The 13,644-nt window shown below is 56.3% G+C and overlaps 1 protein-coding gene across 5 annotated transcripts in view; it reads left to right on the top strand.

The window, feature by feature from the left end:
- MGAT5B (alpha-1,6-mannosylglycoprotein 6-beta-N-acetylglucosaminyltransferase B) overlaps window positions 1-8,820 on the top strand; it is a 67,215-nt gene extending 58,395 nt beyond the window's left edge. For 3 of the 5 annotated variants that reach the window (XM_062010759.1, XM_062010763.1, XM_062010760.1), the window contains 2 exons: window positions 4,656-4,730; window positions 8,253-8,820. In XM_062010759.1, the coding sequence (XP_061866743.1) occupies window positions 4,656-4,730; window positions 8,253-8,774 (597 nt within the window). In that variant the 3' untranslated portion in view covers window positions 8,775-8,820. Of the gene's footprint in view, window positions 1-4,655; window positions 4,731-5,512; window positions 5,788-8,252 lie in introns of all 5 variants that reach the window. The other 2 variants (XM_062010761.1, XM_062010762.1) reach the window with 1 other exon arrangement.
- The last annotated feature ends 4,824 nt before the right edge of the window (window positions 8,821-13,644 follow it).

Genomic DNA, 13,644 nt, shown 5'->3' on the forward strand with positions numbered 1-13,644 from the left:
GCTGCAGCTCCCTGTGTGCCATTGTAATGTGACACCACCTGGTCTCATCCTCCCTAGCTCCTGTGGGACCAGGGCCCCCCACCCTGAGCATCCCACTGCTGTCATTGCCCTCCACTGCTGGGAGGCTGAAGTCTTAGATTTCCCTCAAATGGATAAAAGCAGGTGCTGACATCTCACTGGCACTGAAAACACACAGTCACACTGGAGGGAAATCATTCCTTGCCAGTAAGAAGTGCGCTGGGTTAATCCCACAACTCACCTCTGGGTGTTTTTTAAAGATACTCTATAAATCCTCCTGAAGCAGAGCAGGGAGTGTGTGAATAACTCACAGCAACTTCCTTCCCCCCACCCTTATCTCCCCCTTTTTGTCTTTTGAATAGGAAGATCTGCTTTATTAGATATGCTGTCAAGACAATTAAGCCTGAAAATTGACCTACCTTACAGGATTAAAAGCCTTATTATGGGCTTTGGCTTCAGGAATCACTTGGTGTCTTGTCTTTAAAACACTGTTTGTCACAGCAGGAATTGCAAACAAGGGCATTAGCAGAAGGAGCAGCAGGAAACTGGTGGCCAGGCAGTTTAATGGTGCTGATCTCAGTCAGGTCCAGGAGCTTGGAGACACTGTTTTCCTGACTCTTTCTCCTGCAGGTGAAATGGGGAGTTCTGTTATCCAAATATTTCACAGCTTTGTGAAGTATTTCAGAATAATGGCCATCAATTGATTTTTTTCTTCACTCAAAACATTTCATTTCACTGTTACTGGAATGAAATGATATGGTTTTGTGTTCCCATCTGCCTGTCTTTGTTTGAAAACACCCTGGCAGTGTAAGGAAAGGCAGGCTTGTTATACAAAATGATGCCTTTCCTTTGCTTCACCCACCCAGAGCAGATTTGCTGACCCTGAAATGGGGCATTGCCCCTCTCCTCGATGAGTGGAGATGTTGGTGATTGAAAACTGTCAGGAAACAGGTTTTCCTTTCCTTTTGTTGTTATTGTATGACTGAAAAATCACTTCTCCCACAGCTTTAGCTTTGTATCTCCCAGGCAAAACTCAGTAAAACATTCCTGGGGCTATGGGATGTGGTGGGAAGCTGTGAGATCTCTCCTTTGCTCTGCCTCAGCCATCAGCTTTTCCTGGAGGCAGCCACACCGTGCTGGGCATCAGGAACCAGGGTCTTGGGTGTTGGGAACCCTTCAAGGGCTTTGAGAACTGATTTCATCAACCTGGGAGTAATTCTGAGCTGGTTGAGCTGAGGAACAAGCTCACTCAGCTTTAGAGCATGGTGTCTCTGGGGGATTTGCTGATGCTTCAGCAATGTTCCAGTGGGATATTGTGGCTGCCCCAGCCCCTGGGCAGGCAGAGCCCCAGGGCTCTCTGGCTGGGTTGCTGTGATATGAGCAGTCCTGATGGATCCTGCAGCCACCCAGAGCTGCAACACATGGTGGGGTGCTCTGGCCAGGCTGGCAGAGCTTCCCATGGTGTGTTTGGGTCTGCTGGCAGAGCTGGCTGCTCTTTTTGTTGCAAATAAAGCAGCTGAGATGTAGCCAGCATCCTTTGCTAACCTGAATTTGCTTGAAAGAAACTTCTTCCTTCTGGAGACAGATCTGAATCGTGGCTTGGGGTTTTTTCTCCACCAAGAAAAGCCCTTGTGCTGCCCTCTATCATCCTTTCAGAGGTGGCACCCACTGCAGCTCACCCTGCAACAGCTGAGGAGGGTTTTTGGTGTCCTGTGCCTGCAATTCATCCCCCTTGGAGCAGTTTTGGGGTTTCTTTGGTGGCTCACATCCCTGGCCTATTGAAAATTGAAATCATGGAATCATAGAATCCCTGAATAGTGGGGGCTGGAAGGGCCCTGCAGAGCTCATCCAGCCCCTGCTCAAGCAGGTTCCCCTCACTCAGGGAGCACAGGAACGTGTCCAGGTGGGTTTGGAAACCTTCCAAGAAGGAGCCTCCAAACCCTCCCTGGGCAGCCTGGGCCAGGGCTCTGGTTTGAAAGCACCAAACCCCTCTACCCCAGAGATGAAATTCCACAATTGTATGGGGCCAAGAGACAAATTGTGGCCCCCTGGGAAGGGTGATGCTGGGAGGTTCGTCCTGGTGCTGGTTTATGGCCATCAGCCATGGTCAGAGGCTGGAGGAGGAGGGAGTTTTGCAGGCACCACCATTTGTTTTTTGGCCTTCAGCTTTCTCCATTGTCAAAAATGGTCCTTGCACAAGCCATTTAATAGACCTGATATTCTGGTGTAGTGAAGGGAGAAAGCTTCATTGTATTAAAGTCAAACATACAGGAGTATAGTGGAAAATGATACATTTCAGACTATGCTTGAAAGAATGGAGTATTAAACATCAGAGTGAAAATAGCTGGTTAAGGTGTTCCCAGCCTGCTGTTAGCTGCTGACTGAGAACTGGGCTTTTTTTCAACCTATTTGTTTAATGATGTTTGGATTCTCTTTTCCTTTGGAGTGAGGAGGGACTTGCTGCTCTCTTCAGCCCTGGGGTTCCAACTGGTGACTAGAAAGCCAGGGTGATATCACCATGGGGCACCAGTTTGGCTGGTGGAGAGCACTGGTCCTGTATCCCCCCACTCTGTGCTTGGGAGAAGGGATGGCAAAGCCCTCTCTCATCTCTCTCCCGTGGCATCACCCTGGGGCAGTGGGGTGCAGCAGCCTCCCCTCAGAGCACCGTCCTCCCTGCAGGGCTCTGGGGAGATCCTGAGCTGCCAGCATAGGGAGCAGCATTAAGGATGTGGCTGTCAAGAGGAGGCCAAGCCTGTCAGGATTTTAATTAAACAATTATCTTCTTGAAATAGGCATTTTCTATCAGTCCTGAGTGCATGAGCAGAATCCTAATGAGAGCAGGAGAGAGCAGCAGAGGGAAGTGGGAACCTTGAGGGGAGCCCTGGCAGGGAGAGGGGCATATGGGGCTGGGGGGGGCTGGAGGATTAGAGGTGCAGCAGGCTTTGGCTGCAGCCTCCTGATGTCTTTGAACCTGGGAGCCTGTGGGCAGGTGTTGATTGTGCCTGGAGCATCACCTGTGAGTACAAGGAGTGGGTACAAGGATGTGCTGCATCCCCCCAGGTACCACGGTGCTGTTTTGAGGGAAAGAGGCTGTTTTGCAGTTACATGTGCACCATACCTGCTGTCAATAGGGCCTGGGAAAAGCTTCCCCAGCATTGAGGTCGTGCAAGCAGTGATGAGACTGAGCACTGGTGATGCTGGGCAAGGGGTGGTTTGTCCCCCTGGACTCAGTGCCAGGCAGCCCTCAGCCCAGCTCAGGCTTTGTGATGGGCAGCTTTGCTCTGTGGAGGACTCTGCTCCAGTTAGCTGAGTGCTCATCAGCAGTTCAGAGGCAAGATGAGTGCCTGTCGTTGTGTCAGCCCTGATTAGCACAAAGGGCTGTAATTAGGCAGAGCAGCCCTGATTTCCAGCCTGGCTGAGAACTCAGGTGGGATATTTGTGGCAGGGAGATGCTTGGAGAGATCTCAGCAGACTGAGCCTTTGAGCTTGGGTATGATGAGTACTTCAAAAAGACAAAGCTGTTTTGGAGGTGCAGAGCTCTGGAAATAGAAGTAACAGTGTTTTGTGGATCTTTGGGGTTGTTTTCCTTACAGTCTTTTGGCATGAAGCTCTACAGAGATGCAGAGGGGAAAGGGAGGCCCCAGGAGCAGCCCCTTCCATGCACCAGCATCCTCTGGTAAAATCTGTCTTCCCAGGGCAGGAAGATCCTTAAAGAGTCCTGTTTGATAACAAACTAACCATGAGCAGCAGTGTGCCCTCATGGCCAGGAAAGCCAATGGCATTCTGGGGTGTGTTAAGAAGAGTGTGGGCAGCAGGTTGAGGGAAGGTCTCCTGCCCCTCTGCACTGCCCTGGTGAGGCCTCAGCTGGAGTCCTGTGTCCAGTTCTGGGCTCCCCAGCTCAAGAGAGACAGGGAATTGCTGGAGAGAGGCCAGTGCAGGGCCACCAAGGTGCTGAGGGGACCAGAACATCTCTCTTATGAGAAAAGGCTGCAGGACCTGGGGCTGTTCAACCTCTTTTCCCGTGTAGTGCTTGGCCAGCCCCAGCCCTGGGCTTCTCACCAGCTAGTTTGGTGGGTGGTAGCACTGTGGCAACCAAGCCTGAGGCTTCCTCTCTGAGCAGGAGAGCTGTGCCAGGTCCAGGGCAGCAGGAGCAGAGGGACAGAGGATGCTGGACCAGGCCCAGGGCACTGTGGGGTGCTCCTGCTCTGGGTTAGCTTGGCATCTTTACCAGTCCTAACTCCTCTCTTTTAAAATGATTCCCTGTGGAGTATTTCTTTGGCCTGAACAGCTCCTGCTTTTGTTGGAAGCCACCTATTGCATGAAAGCTGATTTTATTTTATAACTTACCCAAAATGAAGTCTAAAATTGAGTCTAAAATGGAACAGGGTGTCTTCATTTCACCAGTACATGGGCTGAACCCGATTTAATCTCTCACTCTCTTTCTCTAGCACTTTATAGCTTGTGGAGATTTCCCAGTCTGAACTTTGTGCCTTGTCTTGCTTCTGTGGACAGGAGCTGTGGGTTCAGTGAGTGGGGAGAGCCATAACCCAGGGCACTGCTGTCCCAGGCCATTGATCTCAGGGGGGAGGCACAACTGTCCCCCCTTGCTGCCTGCCCTCTGCTCTTCCCCTTCCCAGGTGGACCCTTACCTGCCTTACGAGTACACCTGCGAGGGGATGCTGGAGCGGATCCACGCCTACATTCAGCACCAGGTTGGGGCTTATCCCCTGTTCTTCCTCCCTGGGGCCTGTCTCTCTTCTCCTGTGGGTCTGTTCTTGTTCCTCTGGGCAAGCAACCACTGATCCAGTGCAGCTCCCCAGCAAGGGACAAGCCCCATGCAGCCTGATGGCAGAGAGCAGCAGGAGATGAAGGCTGGGGGAGAGTTGTCATGAATCAAGTTGCCAAGGGGTTGGTGGAAGGTGGCTGAGGGTGCTGGGGCTGGGTCAGGGTCTTTGTGCTGCAGAGAATAAAGCAGAACTGGGAGAAAGGGTGAGCTCATTCATGGTTACAAATCCATAAAGGGTGGGTGTGAGGAGGCTGGAGCCAGGCTGTGCTCAGGGATGGCCAATGATGGGACAAGGGGCAACGGGTACAAGCTGGAACATGAGAGGTTCCAAAGAAACACAAGGAGGAATTTGTTCCCTGTTGAGGTGAGGGAGCACTGGCAGGGGCTGCCCAGATGGGCTGTGGAGTCTCCTTCTCTGGAGACATTCCAACCCAGCTGGATGAGTTCCTGTGTGCCCTGCTCTGGGTGGTGCTGCCCTGGCAGGGGGGCTGCACTGGATGAGCTTTGCAGGTCCCTTCCAGCCCTTGAGACTCTTTGAAGAGGTGGCAGGTGCCTTCATCTCCTGCAGCAGATGCCACCTGTGCCAGCAGGTGACCTCAACCTGAGCAGCTCAGGCGTTCCCCTGTCCCACCAGCAGCCTCCCTTCCCCATCCCCACTGTCTCTCCCCATCCCTCCCACCACCGACCCTTTATCTTCTCTCCCACTAGGATTTCTGCACCACATCATCTCCTCCTCTGCCTCCCAAGGCCAAGAGTCCTGCTATGCAAAGCCCTGGGAGCCCTCTGGCGCTGTCTCCCAACGGCACTCACGTGGTGTGGGCCGGTGGGGCCGGGCGGGCCGCCGGGGCCTGGCCGCCGCTGGGCGCGCTGCAGGGCTGGCTGGCGGAGCCTGGGCGCTCCTGCACCGCCACGTGCCGCCAGCACGGCCTGGTCTGCGAGCCCACCTTCTTCAGGTTCCTCAACAAGAAGGAGGTGTTTCTCCAGTGAGTTGGGGCCTCCTCAGCCCTATGGTGTTCCCTTTGCTCCTTCCACCCCCAGCACCCGTTTCATGTCCTCCCTGCCAACGTCCCACGCAGCTGTCTGTGCCCGAGGCCTGCAAAGCACCCCATTGCTTGCACGTGTTGCCCTTGGCCAGCTTCACACTTCAGAAGGCAACAACAGCCTTTCCAGGCATGTTCCTTCCTCTCTGCCACCGTGTTCCTCTGCTTCCTCCATGCTGCCTCTCCCACCTTGTTCCTCTCTTCTTCCTCCATGCTGCCTCTCCCACCTTGTTCCTCTCTTCTTCCTCCATGCTGCCTCTCCCACCCTGTTCCTCTGCTTCCTCCATGCTGCCTCTACCACCCTGTTCCTCTGCTTCCTCCATGCTGCTTCTCCCACCCTGTTCCTCTCTGTTTCCTCCATGCTGCCTCTCCCACCCTGTTCCTCTTCTTCCTCCATGCTGCCTCTCCCACCCTGTTCCTCTTCTTCCTCCATGCTGCCTCTCCCACCCTGTTCCTCTGCTTCCTCCATGCTGCCTCTACCACCCTGTTCCTCTTCTTCCTCCATGCTGCCTCTCCCACCCTGTTCCTCTGCTTCCTCCATGCTGCCTCTCCCACTCTGTTCCTCTCTGCTTCCTCCATGCTGCCTCTCCCACCCTGTTCCTCTTCTTCCTCCATGCTGCCTCTCTCCCACTCTGTTCCTCTCTGCTTCCTCCATACTGCCTCTTTCCCACCCTGTTCCTCTCTTCTTCCTCCATGCTGCTTCTCCCACCCTGTTCCTCTTCTTCCTCCATGCTGCCTCTCCCACCCTGTTCCTCTTCTTCCTCCATGCTGCCTCTCCCACCCTGTTCCTCTCTGCTTCCTCCATTCTGCCTCTCTCCCACCCTGTCCCTCTGCTTCCTCCATTCTGCCTCTCTCCCACCCTGTTCCTCTTCTTCCTCCATGCTGCCTCTCCCACCCTGTTCCTCTCTGCTTCCTCCATTCTGCCTCTCTCCCACCCTGTCCCTCTGCTTCCTCCATGCTGCCTCTCCCACCCTGTTCCTCTCTGCTTCCTCCATTCTGCCTCTCTCCCACCCTGTTCCTCTGCTTCCTCCATGCTGCCTCTCCCACCCTGTTCCTCTGCTTCCTCCATGCTGCTTCTCCCACCCTGTTCCTCTGCTTCCTCCATGCTGCCTCTCCCACCCTGTTCCTCTCTTCTTCCTCCATGCTGCCTCTCCCACCCTGTTCCTCTTTGCTTCCTCCATTCTGCCTCTCCCACCCTGTTCCTCTTCTTCCTCCATGCTGCCTCTCCCACCCTGTTCCTCTCTGCTTCCTCCATTCTGCCTCTCTCACACCCTGTTCCTCTTCTTCCTCCATGCTGCCTCTCCCACCCTGTTCCTCTCTGCTTCCTCCATGCTGCCTCTCCCACTCTGTTCCTCTGCTTCCTCCATGCTGCCTCTCCCACCCTCTTCCTGTTCCTCTTCTTCCTCCATGCTGCCTCTCCCACCCTGTTCTTCTCTGCTTCTTCCATACTGCCTCTCCCACCCTGTTCCTCTTTTCTTCCTCGATTCTGCCTCTCTCCCACCCTGTTCCTCTCTGCTTCCTCCATGCTGCCTCTCTCCCACCCTGTTCCTCTTTTCTTCCTCCATGCTGCTTCTCCCACCCTGTTCCTCTGCTTCTTCCATGCTGCCTCTCCCACCCTGTTCCTCTCTGCTTCCTCCATGCTGCCTCTCCCACTCTGTTCCTCTCTTCTTCCTCCATACTCTCTCCCTTTTTTATCTCTTTGTTTCTAATGTTTGATGTAAAAATGCATGTGGAACACAGTGGTGAGGGTTTAATAGAGTATACATGTGCCACCAGGCTCTGTGCTGCTCTGTGGCCAGTTAAAATGAGCTGCTCAGGGCATTCAGATGGCAAAAGGGGCACTCAGGCAGGTGCCAAGGCCCACTGACCCTTTGATGTGATCAGTGAGAGCTGGGCTTGGATTGCTGTCTGCCCTCCAGGCCTTAGCACGAGCTGGCTCAGGGACTGGAATGGGGTTGGTAGGAGGGCAGTGCCAGTGCTGTCACCCTGGCTGTGAGGAGAGGGATGCTGAGATCCACAGTGGGCATTTCTGCTGCTCCTCAGGGCCTGGTTTTCACAGGGACCGTGTGGGCATCTGGTGAATTCCCGTCCTTGCAGGGACTGGTGGGTGTTGTGAGAGGTGTCCACAGAGAGCTGCTGGGCAGAGGGGAGATACAAAAGATCTGGGTGGATCTTTGGGTGTGATTTCCCAAGGCATCCCTGGCCCACACAAGGGTTGAGGTGAGCTGTGGGCTGCCAGGTTGAGTTGCAAAGGTCACCTACAGGGTGACAACATCCCCTTCCAGCCAAGGGTGCCAGACAGCGCTCACCACTGCGCCCAGCTCAGCAACCTCCCACAACAGCTCTAAAACCCCTTCAGTGACCCCTCAGGCCCCCTGAACCCACCCCATTTTGCCTTTGTGCCACAGGCTGGGCGTCAGCTGCGACAGCACCGAGCTGGAGATGAACCACCTGTACCCAGCCGTGGCCAGCCCTGCCCGCGAGTGCTACCTCCAGAAGGAGCCGCTGCTCTTCAGCTGCGCCGGCCACCACCCCAAGTACCGGCGCCTCTGCCCCTGCCGCGACTACCGCCAGGGCCAGGTGGCTCTGTGCAGGGACTGCTTGTGACATGGCCCCTCTGTTCCCTCCTCTCTCTCTGTGACACACCACGAGGGGCTTTTCTGTCGAGGGGCGCCCGAGCTGGGGCCGATGGACTCTCCGGGGGTTGTGTCTCTGGGAACGGCCACGTCCTCACCTTTGGTTTCCTTTTCCTCCTCGAGGAGCATCGTCCACATCCAAACCCACCTGGACCTGGTGGCACTGGGGTGGGGTGGTGGGGAGAGGGGGGCTGGGGATGCTCCCTCCCCTGGCAATGGGACAAGCCACCAGCAGACTGCAGCTTCAGGGTTTTCATCCTTTTTTCCAGCATCCCAGGTTGTTTTATTTATTGATGATTATTTTTTCTGTGGATCCCTCCCCCCTGACAAGTGGTAAATTAAAGGGGAAGCAACACCCAGCCCTTCTGTGGGAGTTCTTGCTGGGGGGCTGCTGGTGCCTGACGTGGCTGGCTGTGGAGCACAAGGAGAGCGGGTGGGTTGGATGGACTCAGCGGGCTCTGCACCCACAGGAAGAGACAGTGAGGGCTGGGCAGTCCCCAGGCTGTCTGTGGGAAGCAAGGAGCAGGATGGGGCTGGGGAAGGCTCCTGGGAAGGATGCTGGTTCCTGGTGCTGCCTGAAGCAATTGCCCCCCAACCCATGGGCAGCCCTCTGCCCCGCTGATCTGTGCACAGAGCTACACATCCCTGCAGGGACAGAGGTGGCAGCGAGGGCCCAGGGGCTGCTCAGGGTGCCAGTGAGCAGGCAGAGGAAGGTCAACGTGCTGCAGCAGCCAACAGAAGTTGCCAGCGGGCACAGATCGAGGCTGGGGGCTGCTCTGAAGGCAACATCGTGTCTCCACATGCCCCAGTCACTGCAGCCACAGGAAGAGGTGAGCTCCAAGCAACCATCCTCCATGCATGGTCTTCTCTCCTTGTGCCATCCATCTCATTTGAGAGGGTTTTTGCTGCTGCCAGTGTCTCCCCTCTGACACAGCCCCGTGCTGGGTTGGTGCTGGCTGGTGGGGGCTGGTTTGGTTCTGTGGGGTTGCTTCCTGGAGCAGAGCTGTGGATGTGTAGCTGTAAGGTTGGTGCTCAGCCCTCTGGAAGCATTCGATGGTGAGACTCCTGAATCATGTGGCCCTGGCACCCCCAGCCTGTCCTCCCCTGGCTCAGTGATTGCAGGTGAGTCTGGGGAGAACATCCCATTCCTTCAGCTGTGCTACAGCACTGGGCAGAGCCCAACTGCCCCCTGCCATCTCCTGGGAAGGGGCACATCACACAGTGCTCGTGTCCTCTGGGCATCCCCCCAGCCCAGCTGGGCATCCTGCACTGGGTGAGGTGGGAGCAGGAGCTGCTGCCATCACCCCAGAGCAATTTGTCACCTTCAGCACAAAAATACACAGGCAGCCTCCATCCTGCCTGTGATGCCAGACAAGGGGAAGGATTGATTAAGTAATTTTTGTGTCTTGCAGCCAACGTGTGTATAAACAAAAGCAGTGCAAAGCTCTGTGTGCAGAGCTGAACAGCACCCTGTGCCTTTCCCTGGCACCTTGCATCTTGGGCTCAAAGCATCGCTAGCAGACACTCCTGTGAGCGTGGAGGAGGGGGAAGGAGCCAGCCCAGGGTGGGCACAGAGGATTTGCAAGCAGCAACCACCAGCCATTTACTTCCCAGGGTTGTAAGAACCGAATAAAACCTGGGTTTATAGGGGATCTAAGTGAGCTTTAAAGACCAAGAGGCTCAGGCTGCCTCTGGAGGTGGTGCTTGGTGCCCATGGGCTCCCCTGGCAGCTTTCTGCACTGGTTCTGCTCAGCTGCTTTTAAAATAGCCTTCACCTTTCAGCTGCCCAGCACCCACCTCCCTCTGCACAGTCCCAATTACTCTCTGGCAGGAGCATTTTTCTCCAAGCTGAGATGAAAGGCGGCTGGCTCACCTTCGCTGCTGTCAGGGGAGTAATGATCTGTCTGGAACCTTACTGGAGCTGGAGGAAGCCTGTAAATTTAGGTGATGGGGCTGAGTAATGCTCTGGTGTTACCTGTCATGTCTCTGCCCCATCAGCTGGTGCTGAGTCCTGCTCCCTGTGCTGCCCTGAAGGCAGATGCTGCCTGGGAGAAGCTTCTCTTGGCCCGTGGTGAGGGCACGTTGCTCGTGGGTGCTGGATGTGACAGTGTGGGGGCTCAGGGCAGCCCATAGCCCCAGCTGCTGGGAGCAGAGGAGTGCCCTGGGCTGTAAAATCCTCTGGAGGGACAAGGTGGGGGTTTGGCCAGTTTGGTGATGCCAGTGCTGGGTATTAACAGCAGCTTTGGGTGCAGAATTGGCACCAGATTGTTCCGTGGGAGTGTCTGTGCTGGAGCTGTGGGGCACATTGGCTCCTGCAGCTCTGCTGGTCCTGGGCACCCCAACATGCACGTGGCAGCAGGAGACAGAGCTACTGGATCAGCTGCAGCTCCCACAGAAGCTGGCATAAAAGGGACTTTGTCACCTTGGAACACCTTCCTTATGAGGAAAGGCTGAGTGACCTGGGGTTGTTCAGCCTGGAGGAGACTGAGGGGGAACCTCATCAACACTTAGAAGTCCCTAAAGGGTGGGTGTCAAAAGGATGGGGGGACACTTCTGTCTGGGTAATGGCCAAAAGGGGTGATGGCCAAAAGCTGGAACACAACCAGTTCCACTGAAACACAAGGAGAAGCTCCTTTGGTGTGAGGTGAGGGAGCCCTGGCCCAGGCTGCCCAGGGAGGGTGTGGAGGCTCCTTCTCAGGAGGTTTCCAAACCCACTTGGACACATTCCTGGGCCCCTGATGGAGGGGAACCTGCTTTAGGAGGGGGCTTGGGCTGGGTGAGCTCTGCAGGGCCCTTCCCACCCCAATCACTCTGGGATTCCTCTGCCTGTTTCTGGCTCTGTCTGTGCCCAGATGATTTCTGCAGCATCCCATTGTGTTCCTGAGCTCTGCCTGAGCAGGTCTGCAGCACTTGCTCTGGTCACCCTGGCCAGGATGTGTTTCCATCTGGAAGGGAGATCTGAGGAAGACACAGACATCAAACTCATTCTTTATTAAGTAGGAGGGGGGAAGAGATGTAAAGAGAAGCTGAGGCACTGCCATGTATATGAAAGGCATTCTAATTACCACAGCTCATTATAAGGAATAATTGGGAGGGGGGAAGGAGGGGGAAGCAGTGTCAAAACTATGAATAAAGTGCACCAGTGAAAAACCAAACGAGGAGCTGTCAGTTGCCCCCTCCAGTGCTGAGGGAAGGGCCAGTTTATTTACCAACCAGAGCACGTGTGTGGAGAGCCCTGGGGTCTCCTTGAGGTGGGGGACTGTGGGCCTTTTGGTAGCATCTCTGCTGGCTTCCAGCATGCAGAATCCCCTGGAAATCTCTTTTTTTAACCTGTTCTTCTGGCAGCTGTGAAACCAGGACAGGCATGTCAAAAAGTGCTATTGCTCTGGAAATCCATTTGCCATACCTAGAGATGGAACCAGGGGCAATTTCTGTGTCTGAGACTCACTCTTCCACTCAATTAATTTCTCAGTTAGTTCAGAATTAACTTTCTCAGTTCCCCTGTGCTGTTTTTAAAGGTGATGGTACCAAGCCCTTCCCTTGCCTGTGGGGCAGGGGGAGTGGCAGAGGGTGAATGGGTGCTGCTGCCTGAGCTCTACTGCCCTGGCAGCATCGTCCCTGAGCTCTGCTCCCCAGCAGCATCCTCCCTAAGCTCTGCTCCCTGGCAGCATCCTCCCTGAGCTCTGCTGCCCCTGCAGCATCCTCCCAGAGCTCTGCTCCCTGGCAGCATCCTCCCTGAGCTCTGCTGCCCCTGCAGCATCCTCCCAGAGCTCTGCTCCCTGGCAGCATCCTCCCTGAGCTCTGCTGCCCCAGCAGCATCCTCCCTGAGCTCTGCTGCCCCTGCAGCATCCTCCCTGAGCTCTGCTGCCCCAGCAGCATCCTCCCTGAGCTCTGCTGCCCCTGCAGCATCCTCCCTCAGCTCTGCTCCCCGGCAGCATCCTCCCTGAGCTCTGCTGCCCCTGCAGCATCCTCCCAGAGCTCTGCTCCCTGGCAGCATCCTCCCTGAGCTCTGCTGCCCCAGCAGCATCCTCCCTGAGCTCTGCTGCCCCTGCAGCATCCTCCCTCAGCTCTGCTGCCCCAGCAGCATCCTCCCTCAGCTCTGCTGCCCCTGCAGCATCCTCCCTGAGCTCTGCTCCCTGGCAGCATCCTCCCTGAGCTCTGCTTCCCAGCAGCATCCTCCCTCAGCTCTGCTGCCCCAGCAGCATCCTCCCTGAGCTCTGCTCCCTGGCAGCATCCTCCCTCAGCTCTGCTGCCCCTGCAGCATCCTCCCTGAGCTCTGCTCCCTCGCAGCATCCTCCCTGAGCTCTGCTTCCCAGCAGCATCCTCCCTCAGCTCTGCTCCCTGGCAGCATCCTCCCTGAGCTCTGCTGCCCCAGCAGCATCCTCCCTGAGCTCTGCTGCCCCAGCAGCATCCTCCCTGAGCTCTGCTGCCCCTGCAGCATCCTCCCAGAGCTCTGCTCCCCGGCAGCATCCTCCCTGAGCTCTGCTGCCCCTGCAGCATCCTCCCTGAGCTCTGCTGCCCCTGCAGCATCCTCCCTGAGCTCTGCTGCCCCAGCAGCATCCTCCCTGAGCTCTGCTGCCCCTGCAGCATCCTCCCTCAGCTCTGCTCCCCGGCAGCATCCTCCCTGAGCTCTGCTGCCCCTGCAGCATCCTCCCAGAGCTCTGCTCCCTGGCAGCATCCTCCCTGAGCTCTGCTGCCCCAGCAGCATCCTCCCTGAGCTCTGCTCCCTGGCAGCATCCTCCCTGAGCTCTGCTTCCCAGCAGCATCCTCCCTCAGCTCTGCTGCCCCTGCAGCATCCTCCCTGAGCTCTGCTCCCTCGCAGCATCCTCCCTGAGCTCTGCTTCCCAGCAGCATCCTCCCTCAGCTCTGCTGCCCCTGCAGCATCCTCCCTCAGCTCTGCTCCCTGGCAGCATCCTCCCTGAGCTCTGCTGCCCCAGCAGCATCCTCCCTGAGCTCTGCTGCCCCAGCAGCATCCTCCCTCAGCTCTGCTGCCCCTGCAGCATCCTCCCAGAGCTCTGCTCCCCCGGCAGCATCCTCCCTGAGCTCAGCCACCGCTGACTCCCCGAGCTGCCGTCCAGGCTGTAAATCACAGCCCTGGGGAGGTAATAGCCCTGCTCTGCTCTTATCTGGGGCTTTATTGGGAAATGGTTCAGTGGCTTTACCC

The sequence above is a fragment of the Colius striatus genome, chromosome 18 (assembly GCF_028858725.1).
Source record: "Colius striatus isolate bColStr4 chromosome 18, bColStr4.1.hap1, whole genome shotgun sequence".
Lineage (NCBI taxonomy): Eukaryota > Metazoa > Chordata > Aves > Coliiformes > Coliidae > Colius > Colius striatus.